The 26,539-nt window shown below is 41.0% G+C and overlaps 1 protein-coding gene and 2 long non-coding RNA genes across 8 annotated transcripts in view; 1 reads left to right on the forward strand and 2 right to left on the reverse strand.

Moving 5' to 3' along the window:
• Positions 1 to 6,810, forward strand: part of MRTFB (myocardin related transcription factor B) — a 220,456-nt gene extending 213,646 nt beyond the window's left edge. For all 6 annotated transcript variants that reach the window (XM_069983711.1, XM_069983712.1, XM_069983715.1 and 3 more), the window contains one exon: positions 1,215 to 6,810. In XM_069983711.1, the coding sequence (XP_069839812.1) occupies positions 1,215 to 1,738 (524 nt within the window). In that variant the 3' untranslated portion in view covers positions 1,739 to 6,810. The remainder of the gene's footprint in view (positions 1 to 1,214) is intronic.
• The window catches only part of LOC138801169 (uncharacterized), a 92,845-nt gene that overhangs the window by 40,643 nt on the left and 25,663 nt on the right, over positions 1 to 26,539 (reverse strand). The gene's annotated exons all lie outside the window — the stretch shown is intronic.
• LOC138801171 (uncharacterized) lies at positions 12,004 to 13,780 on the reverse strand. The gene is made up of 3 exons (XR_011364574.1): positions 13,705 to 13,780; positions 12,904 to 12,966; positions 12,004 to 12,182 (listed from the first exon to the last, which is right to left on the reverse strand). It is a non-coding gene; the product is annotated as an uncharacterized lncRNA (long non-coding RNA).

Consider the following 26,539-nt stretch of genomic DNA (forward strand, 5'->3'; position numbering starts at 1 on the left):
GAGGGGTTTGTGTTCGCTTAGGCACCAGGTCCCAGGTACAACTCTGGTTCATAAAGTTTTTATTGAAATTTTTTTAATTTTTCAATTAACATGTATTTTTTTCAATATAAACTCAAGTATATTGCAATATGTATCAGAATACACTTTTGTTAGTGAAGTACGTAACATCTTTACATGACTATTAGGAACATAATATAACATGTATAACAAGTAGAATCCGTCCTTTAGGGACGTCAACAGAACATTCAAAGTAAACAAAACTGTCTTCCAGGTACAACTCTAAAAAGAGTGTTATTTTGTAGTTAAAGGGAATCTGTCACTAGGTTTATGGCGCCTTAAATGAAGGCAGTATAAAGTAGTGACAGAAATGCTGAACATACCGGTGTATATACCTGCTTATAGCTCCCTAGTGGGCACGGGGGTGCTGAGAATGAAGGTATGTCTGTTACCTTTATCCTCTGTGCCGTTTCCATGCTGTTAGCTATGAAATCTTCTGCCTGGTTAGCCTTTGGGGAGAAAAGGGGTTACTGCCCCCAAGCACCAATCCATAGCCCTGCCCTCCGTGCGGTGATCCACCCCCCCCTCCCCCACCACCCTAAGGCTTAGCAATGGAGGGGCAGGCCCAACCCCATTGTGTCTAACTGTTTACTGGGCAGAAGATTTCACAGCTAAAAGCACGGGAACGGTGCCAATGATGGAGGTAACAGACATACCTTCATCCTCAGCGCCCCATGCCCACTAGGGAGCAACCAGCAGGTTAGATTTTTTTTTTTTTAGTTATCATGGGAAACACAGCACCTTTTTTTTTTTTAATAAAGAGTCTAATTACAGGAAGTCTCGTATTTCCCAGGTCTTCTGCGGTCACCTAGAAGTCAGTCATTTGATTGACGGATGTATTGAGCCATGCCTCTCTGTACTGGCCAGACTTTGTGTTTGGTCTCTTTTTTCAACCAGCACAAGACTAAGAGTCTGCCTTCAGGAGACTAGACCTGGATTTCACATGAGTATAGCTTTGTTTTACAGCATGAGAACTAATGAAAAAAAATAAAAATAGTGAATGTAAGTTGCAAACATGCTTTATATCACATCGCCTACTGATTTTAAATTGAGATTTTTGGATTTTGAAAGTGACAGTGATACTCTAAAAGCATATTATTATGTGTCTCTCTAGTGTAGCTTTTAGAAGAGTTAACCTTGTCTGTTTAATTTTCCAGAAATTTCTCCACTTATTAAAGAACAACCCTCTCCAATATCAAAGATGAGACCAGTTACTGCCAGTGTAACCACCATGCCAGTGAACACTGTGGTATCAAGGCCTCCCCCGCAGATACATGTAGCCCCTCCATTGTCGTTGGAACCAACAAACAGTCTGTCTATTAGCTTAGAAAGCCAACTGGAGGCCTTCTTAGATGGAACTCTACCATCAGGGACTAACATTCCTCATCTAGAAAGCCATAGTGATGGCAGAGATACATTTTCTCTCATCGATGACCTGAACAATGATCTTCACAGCATACTGGACCATGATCAGACACCAATGGAGACCACAGATACCCCATTCACTGCAAACAGTTGCTTATCTTTAGACCTCCAAGACACAAACCTGGACAACATGGAGTGGCTGGATATTACGATGCCCAATTCGGCTTCTTCTCTTACGCCTTTAAGCTCCACCATCCCAAGCATGTTCTCCACTGACTTTTTGGACACTAATGACTTGCAGCTGCAATGGGAGTAGACGTTTACTGTAGATCTGGGATTTTACTTTAAAAACATAGGCTGGAAAATGGTTGTAATTGCAGCAATTACACCAAACAGCTGGATACAAAGTGATCTGCAGCATTTAACTGCACTGGATTCCCAAATATGTTACTGGCAGGCCGCTAGGGAGAGACACTACATTGTACAGGTGAAAACCAAAACCTAAACGGTGACCCGCACATGTAGGTCAAAAATGCTGAGTAGCATCAGGAGATTAAAAAACGGAATGGGCTAACTGTACACAAATCTACTTTACTGATTTGTCTGTATGTTTTTTTTCAAATCATTTTTTCCCCCACTAAACATTACTGCACTTGACTGTTCCTGTGAACAGGCTGAGCCCACACGAATACATGGCAAAGCACTGACTGGTTCAGGGTTCGCACTCTAATCTTCACAAGATACGCAGGGTGAAGACTTGCATCATGTGTAATTGGCTTTATCGGTCGTACCACCTGAAAGGATGATGTAAACCTCGTAGAAAGCATACATTAAAGAGAATCTACAATTTACTGCCATTTTCCTGTCGGATCATAGACAAGCCTACAGATTTAGTTTTTTTTTCCCAAAAACAAAAAAACGCAAAATCTTACATTTGTTGGGCTGTTTATATATCATGACATAAGTGTATTGCTGGAAAATGCTGGTTTAATGTATTAGTTGTAGGAGTTTTTTTGTATGAAATTGTGTTGGTTTGCATTATTTTATATTGCTTTTTGTAACTGTTGAGAACAAAGGGATTTTTATGGCCTTCTCTCCTAAACCTACTGTAATATACTGTACAAAATTGTATTTTTTTTTTTTATTGAGAGGTCACCTGCTATAGATTAAACGCACAGGCTTTTTTTTTTTTTTGCTTTTCCTCCCAAAATGGCATGCACCAAAAAAATAGGAATAAAAAGTGTTAGACTGGACAATATAGATCCTAGTCTGATGTGTGGGAGAAGAAAGGGATATGAGCTTGGAATGGTCCACTACAAAGAGACATGTATATAGGATATTTTTGGAAAAAAAAAAAAGTAAACCTTGTAAATATAGTTATGAACTGAAATATACAAAGGGAGAAATGAGATTGTAAATACATAAAACATAGACTGGTGTTTCCTTGACTAAGAGTAGCTGTACGCTATTTCTGCATGTAGTAACGGGCATAATTTTATAAGAAGGGTAGTCTACCATAGTCAAACCTGGCTTTTCTGAAGACATCCAGTGATTGAGAATTCACAAGAGTGATTGACTAGAGGTTTCATGTTCTCATCTTGGAGGGTAAAGCAGTATTATAAGACATACCAGTAAATTTGTCTTCACAGGTTATAGTGAAGGAAACTGCTGATGTAACATGAGCATAACATTCATTTTTACTTTTTCGCCACCGTACCAAAATTTTTATTTGAATTTCTCGGATTATGCTTCTTTTCCTGATTCTCTAAGATGAGAGTCATAGTAGGAAGATTCAACAGGAATAACCCCCAAAATAATTTTCAGTCATTTAGACTTCTAGTTTTTAGCTTTTTAACAAAGAAGGGATGTTCACACACACACACACACACACACACACACACACTCTGACACTGCTGTTTGCCCTGTAATTTTTTTGGCTCCAAAAGGCTAAAATGGCACCTGTATTTTAAGTTGTTTGTTTTAGCCTGTTTTATGACTTGCTTTTTCACAATTGTTGCTGCTGTTTTTGCCATATATTAGCCGATATTAGGTCTACAGCAAGAAGCTATAACTCAAAAAACATCTATTCTTGTAAGAAACATATCTGGGCTGTAAACGGCTGAAAAGGTCAGTGCTCTCGATTTTATGGCTGTTAAATGAATGTTTATATGACAATTGAGTTCAAATTACAAATTCTTCCACTGAGTGAAAACATAGCATCGCAGGTCCACACTTGTCCATGGGATATGTCAAGTGAATGGTGTTGAGCTGTGATACTATAACCAGCCTTTGGATACGAGCGGCGCTGTTTCTGGAGTAAAGCAGATCTGAACATCCTGTGTTATGATTCGGTAGATTCATAACCATATCTGCTCCTAAATGGACAGGATCTGTTTTTGATTCTTCTTCATGTGAAAACAATCCCTTACATTTGTTGTAAGCCCTGTAGAGCACACTGTGTATGGCCTACTATTTGACTGACAGTGTATGGCTGGCAAAGCTGTTATAAGTCATTGGGCTGGAGATACAAAAACATTAGTGCCAATCTATACTATGAAACAGGCTTTAGGATTCTCAGAGCATATTAAAGCGGACTCTTAAGGCTGGGCTTAGCGCATTCTGTGTGTGTTGTCTTTACTTGCATTTTTATAATGGTAATGTGATAGACCGTCACAACGTTATATCTAGTATTATTGGGTATAAACCCAGCTGGCTGTCAAATATTGCTTTTAAAATAGGCCTTGTTGTAAGGCATGTGTATCTGTAAGCGGCCAGTACATAAATCTGTAACTATGGGTTAATATACTGTAAATTATAATATAACGTCATGTGCACTATGATCAAATGGTTCTATGACAACACTTGTATATAAATGTAGGGCCAGTCTACAGCTACAACACTGAAGATGATGGTGCAAGGATCTACAGGATCATGTATGTTCACACTAGAAGAACAGCAGTGATACCTACTACTACCTGAAGTGTCAGCTGGTGACCTTTAACATACATTAAATCTAGTTTCAAGTTTTTATTAGAGACAGCAGTGGCTTTTATATCACATTGATCTTTGCGCTCCTCTGCTGATATTTTTGACAGTTGTGTTTCCCAATTCTTTCCATCTAACGTACATCATTGTAAACTGACCCATGTAGTACCTTCACAGCTTGATTGTGTCTCATATTGAATTCTTAAGGGCCAGGAAATTGATTAGGATTAGCATTTAAAAAATGCTGCAAATTACCCTTCTGTTCATAATATTAGTAGGTTTTAAAGGGAATCTGTCATCACTTTCATGGCCTGAACCATCAAGTCATCATGGCAGCTGGAGGGCCATCAGTTTTGACGCCCCTGTTGTAAAGGGAATCATTATCCATATAGGCCTGCTCAGGGCATCCAAAAAGGCAAAGCTGCGACCCCATAATTGCCCCCCCCCCAATGCAAATTGTTTCCATTTCCAGCCGTTACATGAATTACCACTCTCCATAGGTACCAGTAAAATAACACCGCAGATTAGTGGCCATTCATTGTTCCTATTCTTTACACTTTTTCAGGTGTATTATCAGTCAGTCCATACATGCACGTGCAATGATAAGCTATATGTTTAACATTGACAAGACCATACGGGGCTCATGTCGCCATTTTGTTGGTTTGATGATACACATTAGTTGCGTTATTTTATACCAGTCACCATAGGCTTGTCAGCTTATTTATGAGATAAAGACCAGTTACATAATTATATCCCCTCAGTTTTCCTTATTGGGAGGTTTAGCCATCTCAGTTCAGCCATCTATAAATGGCTCCTGTTTAACAAATTGTACTTTTCATGATATACAGTATACAGTGAGACCCTTGTACAGACACTGATGTTTTTCCATGCAACTAGACCACAGACTGAATTGTATGGATGTATGAGCAAAGCACTTCCATACAGTGGAACAGGACCTGTGACACAGTGACAACAAGAGACGGAGCCTTTTTAAAACTTATTTCCTTAAAGAGTTCTGACCTTGGTTTAAGATGACCCGAATCTCAGAATCATTGGTTTTTAACCTGCGACTTTCCAGCTGTCGAGGCATCTTAAAAGATATAAACTTTACAACAGCAGGAGAGCGATAGGTTGTAGATCACTGATCTGCATGATCCTTGAGTCTGCTTCACAAACATGCAGTCTCAGATCTTCACAAAGAAAACAGATGAAGCTTAAAAGTCTACCTGTCATTGAAAATTTTTCTCCCGACTCTGTGTCACATGTCCAGGACTCCAATACGAGTACGCTGGTCTTAAAGCCCCATCCCGAATAACTAAAAGGTGTCATAAGAATGCCCAAAAAAATCTACACCAGTAAAAAAGGCGTGGGAGGGGGACACGCCAAGTGGCATGCCACAGCTGGCATACGCCATGAAAAAGGTAAGAATTTGCAACTTTTTTGTGGCGTGCGCGAGGGCACAAGTTCAATATGGGCATGATTCAAATTACAATTACTTTTGACGTGTAAAAAGTTTTTGAGGTTTTTTTTTTAAATGACAAGTTCATTTTAGAAAATGAATGTAATTCACAAGGTTGTCCTCTTTGACTTTGATCTGTTCCACGCCTTTACGACGCCACTACAGGAGAAATTAAGTATTATAGGGTTGAAATAAATGGGCTGACCATGTTATGGAAGAGGCTTCCTTTGCCTCTCTCGACTCATTCTAATTTTAGCTCATTAATGTTCTAGTATACAAAACATTACCATATGACAGCAACTGCAGGATTTATTTTATTTAAAAAAATTAGCTTTCAAGATGGCATAACACACACTAAGCCAAATACAATGAAGACCAGGAACTAACATTAAGTAAACCCCAGCTCTACAAGGTAGTTTGCCAACAGGAGTCATTGTGATGATCGTGTTGTTTTTAAAGTTTTACAAGGTAACCACAAGAATCGGTTCCTAACACCTTCATAAAACAGTAAATGGATTAGAACCATCCTTGCTATTGTCTGCTGCAGAAGAATTATTGTGATGTTCTATGTTATTGGTGGCTCGCTGCTTTATGATGACATGACAGTACCGCAGTGATCCGCGCTACCGCTGTAAACCCCTGTAGATCTGAATGTGACTTTTTTTCAGGGGCCCATTGATGTATTGCCTTTCTATGAGATTTTTTGATGCCTTCGTATTTGCAGTTTGCACCCCATGCAATCAATTCCATATCATGATGTTCGGATGCCAGATGTTTTGCACATTGTACATATTGTAATGCATACTGTATTTTTATATGTGTAACACATTTATCATTGGATATTTTGTACATAGTGGCAATGTTGTAGCTACTGATGAATTGTTGAATAGGAGCATCATTTTTCTGCATTTCTTGTGTTCCAAAATAAAAATAAATTCCTTTTACATCCTTGATGATTTTTTCTTTTACAGCATTATGTACCCCTACTCAACCAAAGGGGTTATCTAGCATTGGAAAAAGCTTTTGCTATGATCTGTAGTTTTTATCAGTACAATTTTTGTGTAAATGTGACTTTTTGATAACTGTTTTTTTATTTAGTGATCTTCTTATATGTGGCCAAACTTTGGAAATTCAGGTGGTTCCACACTTGCCAATTCTACATGTTTTTCACACACATATATATATATATATATATATATTATTATTCTTTTATTTTTTTTTGGGGAATGATTCCTGTACCAGCAGAGCTGCACATTCCAGCGCCAGTTTTATTTCTCTCTGTAGCACCACTTTCCTGTAGTTTGATCCGAACATAATATGCTAATTACTCTGTTCAGTGTACTGGGGGCGTTCCTCAGCCCGTCATTGCAATGTCCTGCTCACCTGCCACCTCTAATTCAAATGTATTGCACTGATCTGTGAAGTTGGTGCTCTAACTTTATAGCGTGCCTTTGGCAGATTGTATGAGGCCTCGAACTGCTATACCAACAAATTGTTACCAATTGTAGATCTGACTAGTGTGGCTCCTGTAAAGTTATCATTTACATGATGCGATGGCTATTTATCGCAGCATCTAAAGGGTCGAATTGACTCTGTACCCACAATCTGTCCCCCAAACCACTTGTACCTTCGGATAGCTGCTTTTAATCCAAGATCTGTCCTGGAGTCCGTTCGGCAGGTGATGCAGTTATTGTCCTAAAAAACAACTTTTAAACTTGCAGCCCCGTGCCAAACGGCCGGGGCTTAGAGTATCTGTGCCCTAACTTTGCACCACCCCTCCGTCCCTCCTCCCCACCCTCTTCATCATTAGGAATGCCACTGGCAGGATTTTTCCTATTCCTCTGCAGTGAACACAGGTGCCTTAACGATCCAGCCCATGTACAGTGTTCTCACAGCTGATGAATAGGAGACAATCTGCCTGGAGCATTCCTTATGATGAAGAGGGCGGGGAGGAGGGACAGAGAAGTTGTGCCAGCCTAATGCACACACACTCTAGGCTACGGCTTGGCTAGGCTAAGGTTTGGCACAGGGCTGCAAGTTTTAAAGTTGTTTTTTAGGACAATAACTGCATTACCTGCCGAGCGGACCCCAGGACAGATCTTGGATTAAAAACAGCTATCTGAAGGTACAAGCAGTTTGGAGGGGTCAGATTGTGGGTACAGAGTCGCTTTAAAGTACCAGGATCAGACTAATGTCCAGTGCCAGCAATTGCAGGCAAGTGTGGGCTGTAAGATACAGCCGACACCCAATGCATATGAAATTTGCTCAGCTTGTGAACCCACTCCATATACAGTGACTGCCTAATTGCCATAAAAACATTTTTTTTGGGGAGGAGTCACTGAGGCATTTGACTTTCCATCCTGTTTAATCACTTTGCATTTTGTTAATTGATAAATATAAACTAATAACACTTATATTTTTTTTATGATTCTTACTTCGCCTACCTACTTCGAAGGTTTTTCCACACCTGCCTAAAATTTTTACACTGCATATATTTATTTTTTTATTGCTAAATTCAGCATCCACCACATGCAAAAAAGTTATTGGGAGCAAAGAAACAATATTACACCCTTCTTGTGCCATTTTTTTTTTAAATATCCTCAATAATTCCCCTTTTTTATGTTAGTTGTGGTCAGATTTCATCCATTCCGGTTTTATGCCTCACATACAGAGCTGTGTAAGCAATTTGTGAGAAATAAGACATCCTTGTGTTAAGCTAAAATATAACAGCTTTTTTTTTTTTTTTTTAAATAAGCAGTTTCTCCAGACTAGGTCTTCAAAAAATAGTTCTTGCCCATCAACCATACAAAGTGGTCGACAAGGTTAAATTCATCGGTTGTTTCAGAAAACATCTGATGTGTCATAAGGCCCCATGCACTTTATACTAAAGTCGGCTGAACCTGCCACTGGTGGTATAGATGGATTTTCAATGCCTGAACCTTTTTTATCGCATGGATAAGTTGTCCTTAGGGTAGTCTGGCGGTGACATACCCCTCCCCATAGAAAACACAAACTTTTGCCTATGCCAAACGTTCATGTGTATAGAGAAGACCGGAGAGATAACCGTTATTAAAAGTAGATAGGCATCTTAAAGAGGATGTACCACCAGGTACATCCTCTTTAAGCTGAACCCACGGATCGAACGGCGCCGTCACGGGGAAGCCGGTGCCGTGGCCCCTTTTTCGGACCGCGGCCTGGTTCCCGTGCACCCAGTTCCCAGTGCTCAAGCACTGGAGGCGACCGGGCCGCCCCCAGTGGGAGGGAATTTCCTCCCCTGTATGACGCGGCTTCCTTAGAATGAACTAGGCCGCAGTCCGAAAAACGGACCGTGGCACCGACTTCTCCGTGACGGTGGTACATCCTCTTTAAGTGACAGACCTAGGTTGTAATCAGTGGCGTTTGATTGCAGAAATCAAGGGAAAGAACAGCTTGTTTGATCCCTGTACAGCTTCAACTGTGAAGCTTGGATCTTCTTGGAGAGGCAGGGTTAGCACTGAATAGGTTGACGGACTGTGTATGAGACTATGTACTGCTAAGCCTGCCTCTCCAAGGAGACTTATAAACAACAGAAGGGGTGAAGAGCTTAGCTGAGCACTTCTGCCCCTTTGTTTCTGTGATCAGTGAGATGTTCTAATCTCCATTGATAAAACTTCTCAGGTGCCAGAATGAAGTTTTCAAAAACACATTAAAGGAGTTCCCCAGTTTACAACCACACCCCCTGTCCCCCCAAGATCTTCTACATTTGGCCTGAAAAACCTTGATGAATAAATTGTTGTATGTGAGCCTCCACCACCGCTAATATGGAGACCAGGGAAGCATGCCACAATATTTTTATGTTGGATTCCATATGAAATGGGAGGCATAATGTATTGTGTTACTCTATGAGTACCTTATTACAGTTCTGTACTTGGAGGTTGTACACGCATACATGAGACCTTATAGGAGTAGGTCCCAACCTGTGGCTCTTCAGCTCTTATGAAACTGTAACTGTAAGGCTGGGTCCACACTGCGTTTTTAGCATACGTTTAATGTATCCGTTTTTTTTTACAGACAAAAAAGAGTGTCAGCAACGTTTTTGTGTCTGTCAAAAAAAACGGATGCACACAAATGCATCCGTTTTTTGAAAAAAGCATGAAAAAAATGGATTGCAAAAACGCAGTGTGAACCCAGCCTAATGGGTATCAGGAAATGCTGGGGGTTGTAGTTTCCCAATAAATCTCAGCAGAGCTAACAACTTTAAAATATGCTTTGTGATATTTCCTTGTTCCCTGTTCTAATTTATAAACTGAAAGGGGAAACTGCCCCCACCCCAACTGTATGATGCCTTACATTATATACATATACAGTGGTAACTTGGTTTAAGAGCTCACAGTTTTTCAAAATTGTGACTTGGTTTAAGAGCATTGCTTTGGTTTAAGAGCTCCCTGTACTGGGTAGGAGCGCGAGTGGGGGAGGGGCAAGGCCTGCATAGCGGGGTCTACAGCCCTGTACTCTGACCCAGGAAGTCTCCCTCACCTTCCAAATCATAGCAGATCCACTTCAGGCTGGGGCTTGCATCAGGGGACAGGACTGTGGGGGGTAATCACTCCATAGTTGTAACCCCTCTCTCCCTGGACAGAGAGTGCTGCTATACTGTGCCCACATCTGCCCTGCTCATTCCTTAATGCTCCCTGCAGTCTGTCAGTCCTGATTGGTCCATGCTGAACACACACCCCTTCCCCATTGCTGTCATGTGACCACACAGACCTCTGACAGCAGCCCTGCTTCTCTATTCTAGCCTGTTGTACTACGCTACTGCATTATAGGGATCTGCAGTTTCATCCTGTATTTACAAACTGCTGCTGTTTTTCAGGTTTATGCAGTTACTATACATTATACTCCACATGCTGATTGCTATACTGTACAGTAACTTATAATATCACATATTCAGCTGTTTTTCATTGTTTGTTTATTTGTTTTACATGTTATTCAGAATATTAAATCATTACTTTTGGGTTGTGGAACCAATTGTCTGCATTTCAATGATTTCCTATGGGAAAATTTGCTTTGGTTTAAGAGTGGATTTGGATTACAAGCACGGTCCCAAAACGAATTATGCTCGTAATCTAAGGCACCACTGTACATATTTTACTTCTCGAAGCCCTAAAACAAGTAATAACATCTAATAATATTATCAGGCACAGCTATGAAATTTGCTAGTTTTCCTCTCTGGTAATTTTTTTTATAAAAATGGATGAAATGATCTGCACTACTGGAAGATATTGTTGGTTTCGGAGCAGAAAGTATGTGGTTATTCAGGAAGGAAGAAGTGAAACCAACGTGAAATTTTACCATGCCAACAAACTGGAATCCAGCCCCTGTTCTAAAGATTTTTCTGCTCCAAGTAGCCATCGTCTCTTATAAACTGAGTACAAATTGACTGCACCTTTCACAAGTAATGAAATTGCTCTTTATTTGGCTCCAGGAGCGAGAAAACAGCTTCAGCTGGAAGCAGAACAGTGTGTTTTTGTTTAACCAGGTTTAGAAGCAATTTCCTTGCATGTGTCCTGTGCGATAGTTTGTTGGCATACAGGACTATTTGATTTAATTCTGCATTTCTCCTGTAACTAATGCTATCATTTCCCCCTGTGCGCTGCCTATATGCTCACAGGCTCTGGTTTCCTTGTAATGAATATTCTTTATCTAAATGCTCTTCTCTTGATGAGACTATTTACCAATGGGCTATTTCTTCCTAGAACAGTTTTACAATTGTAATGTTATTCATCTGCGGTGTTGGCTGGCTGATACCGTAGAAAGTTTACATATACCTTATCACACACAATCCTTGTATATCATTCTAACACCAACATTCAGATAAAATATACACAGAAATTTCCTACAAGTGCTCATTTCCACAATAATTGGCCTGTGTAAGAGAGTGAGTGATCAGCTGATGGACGAGCAAACTCGTTCATCAGCTCATTCATCTTTTGTGCGGCCGTATAAATTATTGTTATTGACTACACATCCTTTCATCTAAACAGGGGATGTGCGGCCATTAACAAAGTATTTAAATGGCTGCACAAGCAATTCATGAAGGCTCTGCAAACGAGCGCTGATCGGCACTCATTTCCTGGCCATGTGAAAGGGTCCTAATAATTACATTTAATAAAAATCAGTTATAACAAGTGTATACCTACCATACAGGAAGATCGCATGGCTGCTGTGGCGTTCTTGGAGAGAGGTATATATAGGGTTCGGACTCTGTTCGCCTCCAGTCTGTGCCCTGTTCCCCGTTCTCCTGCATTTGGCCTATATAGACCAGTCATGCTCTCTTCTACATATTTAAAGGGGCAGGGTGTGCATTAATAATTCTTCCTCCAAGTATCCCTGCTTTGCATTTTTTATTTAAGGAGTATTCACCCCACATTCTGTGCCTGAATTTTGTTGGTTCCTAGTGTTCTCTGTAACAGTGTGCTATCTTGATCCTGTTATACTGAACATCCCGACCCAACCCTGTTTCCTGCATTATAATTCTGCCTGTACTTTACTGTCTATCCTGTTTGAGATCCAGACTGCTGACCTAAACCAATGCAGCTTGACTTGACCATTTGTTCATATGACCACCTGATGCCACACACTAGTATCAACTGGTTCAGCAGCTACCCATACTGGGACCACCCTTGGGGAGCAACCTCTGCTGAGCCAGTCAGAGACTAGGATGGGATGCCACTCTAGTCACTGACTGGGCTGTCCATCAGCGGGGACGGGCATTTTCTCCTGATTTCTCACAGAAAATAAGACCATACAAACAGCACAGTATTGCCTCAAATGTTCAGCACTAGAAACTATGGCTGTATCCATGTTTTCCAAGTAACCCTAGGGCTGTATCCATCTTCTCCAGCCATCAGGAGTCAAATGCCAAGTGTTCAGTTTCACAAAGTCAAACTTGGCAAAACTGTATTTTGGCTCATCTCTATTCAGAATGCTAAATTTTATTATACTCACACAATAACTTAAAAAGCATGTATATAGTTATATAAAAAAATGCAACACACCTAACAACTTGTAGCATGACTCAGGGGTTCTTTCTTGTTCGGCCTTTTCTAGGGATGTTGTGCCTTGGAAGTATAAAAGAAAACCTGTGGGAGAACTTGGGTTGACATGCTGCGATTGCTACACCAAGTGGTACTGATACCCAATGTTTTGCCTTGAGATAACAATGAAGATTAAAGGGGTTATCCAGTGCTACAAAAACATGGCCACTTTCTTCCAGAGACAGCCCCACTCTTGTCTCCAGTTTGGGTGCAGGTTTTTTAACTCCGGTTCCATTAAAGTAAATAAAGCTTAATTGCAAACCACACCTGAACTGGAGACAAGAGTGGTGCTGTCTCTGGAAGAAAGTGGCCATGTTTTTGTAGCACTGGATAACCCCTTTAATTATAAAGGACATTGATTCTAAAATAGTTTAAAATTATACACAAGCTGGGATAAATGTGTGATGGAAGATGTGTGCATAAATACCATATTAAGGGCGAGTCAGGAATATTATCTTGGTTTAGCTGGTGCCAAGCTTGCTTTGTGATTGTGCCCGCTGCCTCTTAACAAAGACACCTAGAGTGCCGAAACATGTTGAGGGGGGCATGACCTTTCATTTTAACAGCATGGGAACCTGCCTTCATACTCCTATACAGCACTGAGGTATAGCAAAATCCTCAGATAGTGGCTGTCTACTGACCACCACTCTGCTACGACTACCCCGAAAATAAGACAGTGCCTTATGTTAATTTTTGCCCCCAAAGAGGCACTATGTGTCATTTTCAGGGGGTGTCTTATTTCTCTCCCCCCGGCATACTCACAACATCCTGTAGGAGCGCAGCAGCGGGACCAATTGCGTGCGCCAGCGAGATGTTGGGGCCACGGACCAATATGCCTGCGTAAACCAGAAGCAACAAGAGGCACAGCAGTCACAATGGAAAATCCTTTAAGTATTTTGTAGAAGAGCTGACTGCTTCACTTACTGTAGGATGTTACAAATTCATAAATCTTTTTAACCAAAAAAGAAAAAAATATTAATTATAATAATTTGAATGCATGAAAAAAAAACTACAGTAACAAATGTGGAACATATTAATATACATGTGATGAAATGATACCGCAGCACTCAGAAGATCTGTACGCAGAATATAGAGGCACGTAGAGTGGAATATATTCCTTGGCTAATATGGAAACCAAGAAATCAGTAATTTAAACAAGATGGTCCTCTGACATCTTAAATTATGAACAGTAGGATCTTGTGTTTAAATTATAGTTTAATATTCAATTGAGAACCACATTTTGTGCTATGCAGAATACGGTTAAAATCTCTGTTATTGAAAAATCTCGAATTCTTTCCTCAAATGTTTTCAAAACTCAGGGAGGTTTGTAAAGTAAATGAATGTGCTAGAAACAGCAGGTATGAGTGATCAGCGAAAACTCAGGTATTATACTTTATGTTTTTCATATTACTTGGTGCACTGTATAATGCCTGACCGGACTGTATTTTGAATATTATTAAATAACTCATATATGACCCTTATATATATTTATATGATACATGAGGGTGAAATAGTGGATACAGGTCACTTTCCTTTAGCAAGGATTTGTCTTTTCTCCTAAATCTTAAAGTGTACCTGTATGTCCGAGTACCTTTTTAGGATACGCTGTTGTGTATGTACATGAGGAATAGCACTATTTCTTATCATTATATAGCATTTTTTGTAAAATTTTTCCCTCTGCAGGCATCATCTTTATTTTCAGTTATCCCTGATCTAGTGGGTGGAGACTAGCTAATGAGATGTCCCCAATATAATGTGAAAACACAAAGTGATCCTGTTGCATATATCAGACTTTCAGAAGAAGCCAACCGAAGGGATATATACTACATGTTATCAGAAAACACCATTTTTATGTTGTGCAAAGAAGTATCCAAATGATTCATCAGTGTAATGCTGGGTTTACACGGAGCGATAATTCGCCCGATCGTACGATTAACGATTTCTAAGTAACGATTTTTCTTTTATAACGATCAGTGTTTAGATAGAACGATATATCGTACAGAAAATTTGTTTTCCGATCGCTTAAGCCTATCTCGCACATAGGTAAAATCAGTGAACGACTGTTTACACGGAACGATCGGCGAATTTTTTGCGAAAGACAATTTAAAAACAAATTAAAAGATCAAAATGAACGATTTCTCGCTCGTCGTTCGATCGTTCGCTGCGTTTACACGTACAATTATCGTTCGAAATAGATCGCTATCGTGCAAATTTGCACGATAATCGTTTCGTGTAAACCCAGCATAAGGGTACATTTACACAGAAAGATTATCTGACAGATTATCTGCCAAAGATTTGAAGCCAAAGTCAGGAATGGATTTGAAAAGAGGAGAATTCTCAGTCTTTACTTTAGGACCTGATCTCTGTTTATAGTCTGTTTCTGGCTTTGGCTTCAAATCTTTGTCAGATAATCTTTCTGTGTAAATGGAGCCTAAATCCAAAGCATAAGTAATCAAGGTATAGAGTAAAGGCCCTATTACACGAAACTATTATCGGCCGATAATCGTCTTGTGTAATAAAAGGCAATGATCAGCCGACATAAACAATGTTGGCTGATCATTGCAGTTGTTTGTCTTTCAACATGTTAAAAGACAAATGACTAATATATCAACGATCGACTGCCGTCGCTCCGTGGAATAGGAACGGTGGCAGCAGACCGCTGCTATCTGCTATGGGCTGCCCGGACAATCTAGTAATCACCTGGGCAGCTCCCAGCGGCCCCTTCTGCACTTACCAGCTTGCTGCCAACGCATGTAATAGTGGCGGCAGTGAGCGTGGAACGAGGAGCAAACAAGCGCTGACAGCTCCTCTCAGTTGCCCGGTGTAATAGGGGTTTAAGTTCCTAAGAATCCGGAAGATTAAGTCCCAATGGACCTTCATTGGTGAGATATACTAGTATGTGAAAGAAATAGTAGATGTAGGGGAAAAGGCATATATGTTTTCTGTTATTGTGTGGGCTCACATCTATATACCTTGATTACTTATGCTATGAATTTACATTGATAAATCATTATGTGGATACTTAATAATTTTTTTGCAAAACAAAATGTGTTTTCTGATTACATGTAGTGTATAGTGGTGCATTCTATTTAACTTTCAGAAGGAGCAGTAGCAGCATAGAGGACATGATAGAGTAGTACTGCACAGTGTAATTGTAAGTCAAGCACCGCAGTGACATGGTACACTTGTACACTAAGGGGGACATTTATTAAGTCCGACGGTTTTAACGCCGGACTTATAAATGTCCCCGCATCTCCGGCGCTACGGAGATTTATGTAGAGGCGAACTGCCTCTACATAAATCCCGTGCGCATCGGTGCGCACAGCCGAAAACCTACACCCGAAGTAGGTTTTCGGTGTATCTTTCAGTTTAAAAAATGATGAATCGCGCGGACTATGTGTCCGCGCCCCCCGTCTTGCCCCCTCCCGGCGTACCCGACGGAAAGTGGCGATTTGTGAATATTTTATTCGCAAAACGGCCATTTGCGAATAAAATAATACGCAAATTGGCACTTTCCGCTGAAAATACACAAACCGCCTCTTGATACATGTCGCCCTAAATCTTTTATTTTTTTTCCTCCATATCACTTCATCCACATTCATATATCTGTAGCTACCACCGCAACTCTCTGTAGCCTTCTCTAAAAAGCATAAAGCCTCATACTTTAATGAGAAGATCTATCGGAGGAAAAAATTAGCAGATAAATTGAAAAATTTACGAAGCAGAGAGGAGGATTAATGGAGCCCGGACAGTGAAGAAAGAGGTATTTTATGTAATGAAATACTATATATTAAAGAATTTATTATATTTGCTAGTACTATTGATTATTAAAAGGTTAGTGACCATTTATATGTAAGTATTAACAATTCTGGTGCAAATTTTCAAAGAAATCTGTGTTGTATTATTTCTCCAAAATATGTATACATTGATGATTGGTTGTCACCATTCTCCTTTTTAGTAGGGCATGTCCTTACATACCCAAGGTAAGGGCATTGTCAGGGGCCCAGGAAACAAAGAGACACAGGACACAAGTGGGCCCTATGGCTAACTCCCCCCACGCTGTCGCTACCTACTTGCAGTGCAGGTCCTAAATGACCGTCCGCAACTGGGCGTCATTTCCTGCACTCAAATAAGTGCAAAACACAGACAAGACACTGTACAGGCGAACAAGGTACAATGACAGTAGACAAGGTAAAGTCACAAATACACACAGAAGGACAGGACCAAGAAGGTAGCAAGGAATGGAGGATCAAACGAATGGAGGCCGAAAACCACAGATGCAACAAGGTAAACAGAGCAACAAAAGCCAGAGATAGTAGCATGATGAACTGAGGACAGAGCAAGGAACACTGAGGACTAAGCAAGGTAAACTTAAGGCTAAGCAAGGTACACTGAACCAAAAGACAAAGAAAGGCAAGAAACAAGCAAAGGGATAAGGAAACTAGGAATACAGACTGTATGACAAAAGGCTGGATCTAGCTGAGAGACAAGCTGCACAAAACTATCAAAAGCACAGACTGAAGGGAGAGACCAAACTACACTCACCGGCCACTTTATTAGGTACACCTGTCCAACTGCACGTTACCACTTAATTTCTAATCAGCCAATCACATGGCGGCAACTCAGTGCATTTAGGCATGTAGACATGGCCAAGACAATCTCCTGCAGTTCAAACCGAGCATTAGTATGGGGAAGAAAGGTGATTTGAGGGCCTTTGAACGTGGCATGGTTGTTGGTGCCAGAAGGGCTGCTCTGAGTATTTCAGAAACTGCTGATCTACTGGGATTTTCACGCACAACCATCTCTAGGGTTTACAGAGAATGGTCCAAAAAAGAAAAAACATCCAGTGAGCGGCAGTTCTGTGGGCGGAAATGCCTTGTTGATGCCAGAGGTCAGAGGAGAATGGGCAGACTGGTTCGAGCTGATAGAAAGGCAACAGTGACTCAAATAGCCAACCGTTACAACCAAGGTAGGCAGAAGAGCATCTCTGAACGCACAGTACCTCCAACTTTGAGGCAGATGGGCTACAGCAGCAGAAGACCACACCGGGTGCCACTCCTTTCAGCTAAGAACAGGAAACTGAGGCTACAATTTGCACAATCTCATCGAAATTGGACAGTAGAAGATTGGAAAAACGTTGCCTGGTCTGATGAGTCTCGATTTCTGCTGCGACATTCGGATGGTAGGGTCAGAATTTGGCGTCAACAACATAAAAGCATGGATCCATCCTGCCTTGTATCAACGGTTCAGGCTGGTGGTGGTGGTGTCATGGTGTGGGAAATATTTTCTTGGCACTCTTTGGGCCCCTTGGTACCAATTGAGCATCGTTGCAACGCCACAGCCTACCTGAGTATTGTTGCTGACCATGTCCATCCCTTTATGACCACAATGTACCCAACATCTGATGGCTACTTTCAGCAGGATAATGTGCCATGTCATAAAGCGAGAATCATCTTAGACTGGTTTCTTGAACATGACAATGAGTTCACTGTACTCAAATGGCCTCCACAGTCACCAGATCTCAATCCAATAGAGCATCTTTGGGATGTGGTGGAACGGGAGATGCGCATCATGGATGTGCAGCCGACAAATCTGCCGCAACTGTGTGATGCCATCATGTCAATATGGACCAAAATCTCTGAGGAATGCTTCCAGCACCTTGTTGAATCTATGCCACGAAGAATTAAGGCAGTTCTGAAGGCAAAAGGGGGTCCAACCCGTTACTAGCATGGTGTTCCTAATAAAGTGTCCGGTGAGTGTATAAGGGAACAGAAGTCCCGGACTCCAAGCTGATAGGTAGGGCAGGAGAAACACACAAGAGAATCACAGAAAGCCAGAGGTGAAGAGACCTGTCAATCAGAACACAGCAGAGACAATTAGTGAATAGACCACAGCAAGGAAAGTGCAGGGAGAACTGAGAAAACATGGACCGGAACACAGAAGACACAAGCAAAGAACAGAAGAAAACCAGGCACGGACTTAATGCCAAAAGCGCAGTCTTTGGCGCAGAGGACGAATCTTCAGCGCAGAGAGTGGCACTGATGCCTTTTCAGGCACAATCATGACAGGTATACTCACTAATTCTCTACACAATCTGACACTGGCCCACTGCGTAGATGGTATACATTATATTGACAATGAGAACTTAATTGTCAATTAAGTTTTTTTTTTTATATTTCAGTGTAAAAAAAAGCTGCATTTTTAGATAGTTTTGATATTTATTTGGACCAAGTATATTGTATTTTAGACATCCCATAATATACAGAGTTAAAATATAAGGTTGTATAGACCAAGAACCTCAGTGGTCAATGTAGGAATTCAGTAGTTGACTTAACTATTCCAATTAATATAAACCTGTTGGTATCTGTAACCACACAACTGTACATTCAGTCCACTTATTGCTGATTCTGTCACTAAATGTATTGTAGTTCAGAAAACATGAATATTCTCTTACAGACTCCTCAAACTCTTGACGATGAATGAAAAGAAATATTACACCAATGTTAACACTGATTTGCAGAAAAAAAATAATGGTTGGCAGGTTATAATTAGAAGTGATAATAAAAGTGATAACACTGAGCTGAATACTATGCGGCTGTAAATAATAAGGCTCCAGAAGTGGGACTTTTTAATCATACTTTAGAGAGCGGCACCAATCACTAGGCAGGGCTCTTCATTTTATCAAAGATAAGATTGTGTGTGAATCTGCCTCCTGTACAATTACTAGCTGATGCTGCTTTCTAGGGCACAAGTGGCTAAACCTTTTCAGTATAGGATCTATTTTTTTTTTTTGTAAAGCCTGAGTAATATTATCAAGGAACAAGAGACAGGAGCATGTGGTGCATGTTCATTAAATGTCCTATAGCTTTTGTAATAGAGATATCAGCAGATCATTGCAGTTGCTCAGCAGCCCATGCCTTCCTTGTACATAATTGGTCTGGTCTTCCCCTTTGCCCTGGCTTATGATTCAAGTGCATATTAGGAAGCGTGTAAGACTCCCCCCAGCAGAAAGCAAACAAGTCTGAATAAAACATATGTGACTGATGGCAGAAAAAGGCCGCACAATCTATTTAGTCATCCCTTTTTATCTTAGAATAGTTACAGTATATATTTGAAATTCCAAACATCTACTATTTTTCCAGCAAAATGAAATGTAATCAATCAAATAGTACACTATTCGAAATACTTGATTTCGAACGAGTATTTGATCAAAACCACAGTAAAAATTTGATTCCCCCTCCACCTTCCCTGGAGTTTTTTTTAACCAATAACTATCCAGGGGGGGGGGGGAGGTGCAGGCACTAGGAGCACACAGGCAGTGGGGGAAAAAAAATCACCTACATTCATTGGCTGGCTAAACCATGTGACCTTCACAGTAATCGAAAAGTGCCTTTGTTAGGGCTAAATCTATAGAAGGAACACATTTATCTAAAGATATCCAGCTATTAAGCCGGCTAACAGCAAATAGGCAGGGCGGGCCTTAGGGTAAATGGCGCCCTGTGCAAAACCTTTTTTTGCCCCCTCCCCCCCCCCCCCAAGATAATATAAAGCTCCTTCAGCCTCCCATGCCTCCACACAACACCCAACCCCCCTCGCCACTTACACAACTACCACCCCAGCTCCCCATCCAACTACAGACCCCCAAACTACCACCCCAGCCCCCCACACAACTACAGACCCCACACAACTACCACCCCCAGCTCCCCACCCAACTACAGCCCCCCAAACAACTACCACCCCCAGCCTCCCACACAACTACCAGCCCCCCACACACAACTACCACCCCCAGCCTCCCACACAACTACCAGCCCCCCACACACAACTACCACCCCCAGCTCCCCGCACAACTACCACCCCCAGCCTTCCACACAACTACAGCCCCCACCCAACTACCACCCCAAGCCCCCCACACAACTAACACCCCCAGCTCCCCACCAACTACAGCCCCCCAAACTACCACCCCCAGCTCCCCACCAACTACAGCCCCCCAAACTACCACCCCCAGCTCCCCGCACAACTACCACCCCCAGCCTTCCACACAACTACAACCCCCACCCAACTACCACCCCCAGTCCTCCACACAACTACCACCCCCAGCCCCCCAAACTACAGCCCCCACACAACTACCACCTGCAGCACTCCCCCACACAACTACCACCCCCCGCCCCTCCACGCACACAACTATCACCCCCAGCCCCCCCACACACATAATTATCAACCCCAGCCCCCCCAACACACATACAACTATCACTTTCAGCCCCCCCCCCCCCAAACAACTACCACCCCCAGCCCAGCCACCCCCCCCACACACACAACCATCACCCTCTCTGAGAGTTCTCTTACCTGAGCGCCGGCGTGGCATGACTTCACCCAGACAGCACGTCCCCGTACTAATTGGCTGGATGTGCGGTCCAGGTGACGTCATGCTCCGGCGCTGCGCAGGGGAGGAGAGGAGCTGAATGCTGCGGGAGGAGGGCGGCCAGGGGTGCTGGAGAGATGCACTACACATCTAACTTCAAATAGAAATTAAATGTGCTGTGTTTCTGCCGGAGCCCGGGAGGAGGAGGAGGGGGATGCAGCGTTTAAATGTAAGTGACAGGGTCCCCTGTCACTTACCGATCGGGACTCCGCAGTGTGACTGCGGGGGGTCCCCATGGTTAAAACTGACCGCCGGAGGTCTCTCACCTGCCTCCGTGTGGTCCGAACGGCGATCTGCTCACTGAGCCTGCACAGGCAGGCTCAATGAGCAGATCGCTTATCACACTGATCAATGCTAGCAGTGATCAATAATAGCAGTGATCAGTGTGAATAATCACACAAGTGTATGTAAAAGGGACTTAAAATGTGTAAAAAAAAAAGTAAAAAAAAAACATTATTACACTATCCCAAAGCCCCTCCCCCAATAAAAGTTCAAATCACCCCCCTTTCCCATTATATAAATAAAACATATAAAAATAAATAAACATATAATATACCCAGGGGCGTAGCTAGGATTCCCCGGGCCCCCGAGCAAAAATTTGTAAGGGGCCCCCCTCCCATAAGCACAACACAAAGCACTGCGCATATATATATATATATATATAAATATATATATATATATGCTTTACTGCTCATGCACTGATAACCTCTGACCTCTGCACATTTCCCAGCTGGAGAACAGAGGTTATCAGTGCAGTGAAGCAGAGATCTCTGTCTTCTGCTTGTTAACCCTTTTTTGTGTTGTAGCATGTAAGTAAACATTGGGTCACTTACACACTGCAGTACATAAGGGGTTAAGCAGGAGGACATGCGTTCTTACCTCCTCCCCCGGGCCCCCCTCCTACATGGGCCCCATAGCAACTGCCTACCTTGCCTCTATGGTAGCTACGCCACTGAATATACCGTAGCATGCGTAATTGTCCGATCTATTAAAATATAACCAACGTAATTGCGAACAGCGTAGACGAAAAGAGGGAAAAAAGTGCACGGATTACTTATTTTATGTTACATTATATATAAAAAAATAATAAAAAGTGATCAAAACGTCCGATCGTCACAAATCTGGTATTATTAAAAACTAGAGATCATGGCGGAAAAAAATGACATCTGATACAGCCCCATAGGTGAAACAATAAAACTGTTATAAGCGTCACAATAGGCCCATTTTATTAATAATTAATTGCAAAAAAAAAAGGATTACATAAAAAAAAAATATATAATATTAGAGAATCTGTGTAAACCTGTATATGGTTGTGTTCGGGCTGACCTATAGAATAATAGTATCATATAGTGCATTATGTAGACACAGGAACCCCCCAGAAGTTACCATATTGCATTCTTTTTTACAATTTCACCTATTTATATCTTCATAAATAATAACTTTGGGGTTCCGTCATACATGTTATGGTAAAATGAAAGACACCATTACAAAGTACAACTATTCCTATAAAAAACAAGCCCTCACATGGCCCTGTAGATAGAAAACTGAAAGTGCTAGAGCTCTTAGAAGGGGAGGAGGGAAAAACGAAAGATCAAAGATCAAATTTTGCGCGGTCCACTGGGTCATTTTGGGCCTGGTCCTCAAAGGGTTAAAGAGGACGTGTCTGACCGCATCTCACACACACTGACAGTTAGCAGTGGGTGCTGTGTGATTTCCACCTTATCTATGCCATCTGTAGTTGTCATAGGCAACATGATTTAAAGGGGTGCATGAAAATATTTCTTTGACTTAAAATGTGGCTTTCTGTCCATACTACTGTAAAGGAAAGAAGGTTTCCATGTATTTTTTCCACTTTACATAGAGGTTGTGATAGTGGCGTAATACTGCAACTTTGGCGTGTTAGATACACCCAGGCATGGGATTCGATATAAAATCGAGTAGTCAAGTCTTAGGGTCTACTCAACATTCGAAAATTCAAATATTTCACTACTCGCTTATCTCTATTTAACATATGTAAATCTTTCAATCATATCCTCCATTACCCTTATTTTATCCATGCTATATACAGACTGTTCTTTAAAGTGGTAGTGCGGTGCTACATATTTATTCACTAACTAACACACATTACAAAGTTATACAACTTTGTAATGTGTGTTATTTAAGTGAATGGCACACATTATAACTTTGTAATGTGTGTTATGTCTGTTATTTAGTGAATAAAGTGTAGCACCGCACTACCCTTTTAACCCTTTTAGGATTTAGATTTCCAACTTATGTTTTTTTCCTTCACCTTTTAAGTCCAATATTTTTTTTATTTTTGCACAGAGCTGTATGGGGGCTCATTTTTTGGTACTTGTTACTGGTATACTTTCATTGATCATACAAGCAAGGATAAATATTTGTAGAGCAAAAATTAAAAAAAAAAGCAAATACAAAAATTTGGTATCGCATTTGGGTAGTTTTTGTTTTACTATAAAAGAAATATAAAAGAAAAAGTATTATATTCTGACCCCTATAACTAATTTATTTTTCCACCTACAGAGCTGTACAAGGGGTCATTTTTTCTGCACCGTGATCTGTAGTTTTTGTTGGTACTGCATGTGATGATGTGACCATTTTTCCTGCAATGTGATGTGACAAAAAATCAGCAATTGTGGATTTTGCTATTTAGCCCGCCACAGGGACTATTTTAAGCAATATCTTACATAGATTAATGCAATACATGTGCATTTATTAAATCAGTGCTCTACTGGTAAAGTCTACAACAGACAGGAGTCATAACAGGCCCCGAGGCGTAACAAAGGCTCAGGGTCCTATTACACGGAGCGATTTTTAACGATTAACGACTAACGAAAAACGATCTTGTTTATCGTTAACCTGAAATCGTTCACCATGTTACACAGAACGATAATTGTTAGTTACAATCGTTACTACGATGGTTATTGCTATAGTTAATATGATTGTTTATTCCTTCTGATCCCAGCAAAACAATGAACAATTACACTGAACGATATTGAAAAAATGTGGAACTTGAGCGAGCGAATGTGGAATTACAGCGAGCGATTAGCGAAAGATTAAGAATAAATTTAGGCTTAGATCTAAATCAATGATCAACAACATATGAACGATTTTTTGATCATTGCCTGCAATTACACAGAACAATTATCGTTTAAATTTGAACGATATAACGGTTTTTCGCATGATAATTGTCCCGTGTAATAGGGCAGTCAGGCTGCTGTGATGGCTGGTCAGCACCCTGCGATTATATTGCAGGGGTGCTGATTGGGCCACTGCACCATCCATGACAGTCATCAAAACTGTTTATGTACAAACATTTGACAGCTGCCTAGACATCAATTGTTAAGACCACACCAGGTCTCATTTATAGCCAGGTTTAGCACGCTTCATTCCCTGGCTGTCCAGCTGCCCGATCTAATTATTTACTGGAGTCAGACTCTATTATATGCTAAGTCTTTCCTGATAAGTATGGCCCCGCAACTACTTTGGTTTTGAATAGAGACGCAGCTACGGCACATGACCCACAGCTCTATTTATTCCTATGGAGCCGTTGGAAAGAGCCAAATGCTGTACTCAGCTCTCTCCGCCAAACCTATAGAGAATGAATGGAGCTGCAGGTCATGTGCCGTACCAGCGTCTCTATTCTGAGCAAAGGAGCTGTGGCCCGATACGGAGATCACCGGGGGTATGGAGGTCGGACCCCTGTGATCTTTTACTTGTCCCCTATTTTTTCTTGGAAAACCCCTTTAAGACCTTACACTGTCTTTGGACCCATTCTCATTCATCAAAATCTTATTGTAGGTACTGTGGACACAGTATTCCTCCAGATGTGGTGTATATATATATATATATATATATATATATATATATATATATATTCTAGCAAGCACAGAATTGCAAATAGAATTTTGAGAGGATTTTTTCTCCCTAAGCACATTATTCTCCATTTGAAAACATTGATCTATAGTTTCCATAGCTTTGATCAGTAAGGCTAAATCATTTTCCATGATAAACTGAACTCTGGGAATACTCTATTTCATCCAACACTTGTGTGATATAATCAAAGAAGATTAGTTTGACATGATCTGCCCCCACTAAGCCATGCAGGTTTGAGTCCATCAAGTTTTTTAGATGGTCGATGATCCTCTTTGTAAGGAGAGTTTCCATTATATTTGATACTGCAGATGATGAAGACAGTAGGGCCCCATAGATGGTTACTAATAAATTGTACTTAAAAAAAAGCTCTAGACAGGGAAGAGTCTATAGCTGACTTTTATTAACTACACAGTAGATACAGTCTTAGAAAGTGTCGAACAAATGCTGTTACTTACTGTAAATTATTCTATAGCAGGAAAATCCAATAGGCAGAAAAACTGAGCTTTTGTTGTACACGGAATAATCCTCTATTTTTTACGTTACTTAAGCAGACAAAAGCTGAAAGAGTCCTCACCACATCCGAACATTAAAATGTATCAGCTCATCTTAGAGATTAGAATGAAACACCAGTGTTTCCTTTTGATCATACTGTGTCTCTTCCCTGCTTCTGTTTCACATTATCTGAGTCAACTTACCCACTGCACAGAAATCCTTCTCCTTCCTTTCCATCTCAAGTGCATTACTGTTAATCTGGATAGAAATTTCTCATCCAAAAGGAATTATTGTACAGACTGAAGTAGTATATTAGCTATATGTTGTCTATTAAAGCTAGAAAGATCTAACAACAACAGTAGCATAATAATGATAGCTAAAAATAATGGCTAGAAGTCAATGATATAGAGAAGTGTTTCATGCTCATTTTTTCAAACGTTTCCAATATATATTAGAACTCGTACTCTAATGCTACAACACTACAACCACAATCAGCCAGTGTCAGCAGACCTGTTTGCAGGGCTACAGTGGGGAACGACCATACTTCATACTGATTATAACTTTGCATACGTACCTATCTTTAGACTGCATACACATGGGCACCTGCCAAACACCAATGACACATCCTGTCACAGCTGTCATATGTACGCACTCACAGTTGAGCCTGAAGCTTGTACTCTGGATGCACAGAAGGTGAGCAGATGCAAACAGAATCCTTGCAGGTTATCTTTTTATTTAATATCCTAGTCCCCGCTATACAGAAGGTTGTAATATTTCCCATGAAGCTTTTAG

Source organism: Dendropsophus ebraccatus, chromosome 9, assembly GCF_027789765.1.
Source record: "Dendropsophus ebraccatus isolate aDenEbr1 chromosome 9, aDenEbr1.pat, whole genome shotgun sequence".
NCBI lineage: Eukaryota > Metazoa > Chordata > Amphibia > Anura > Hylidae > Dendropsophus > Dendropsophus ebraccatus.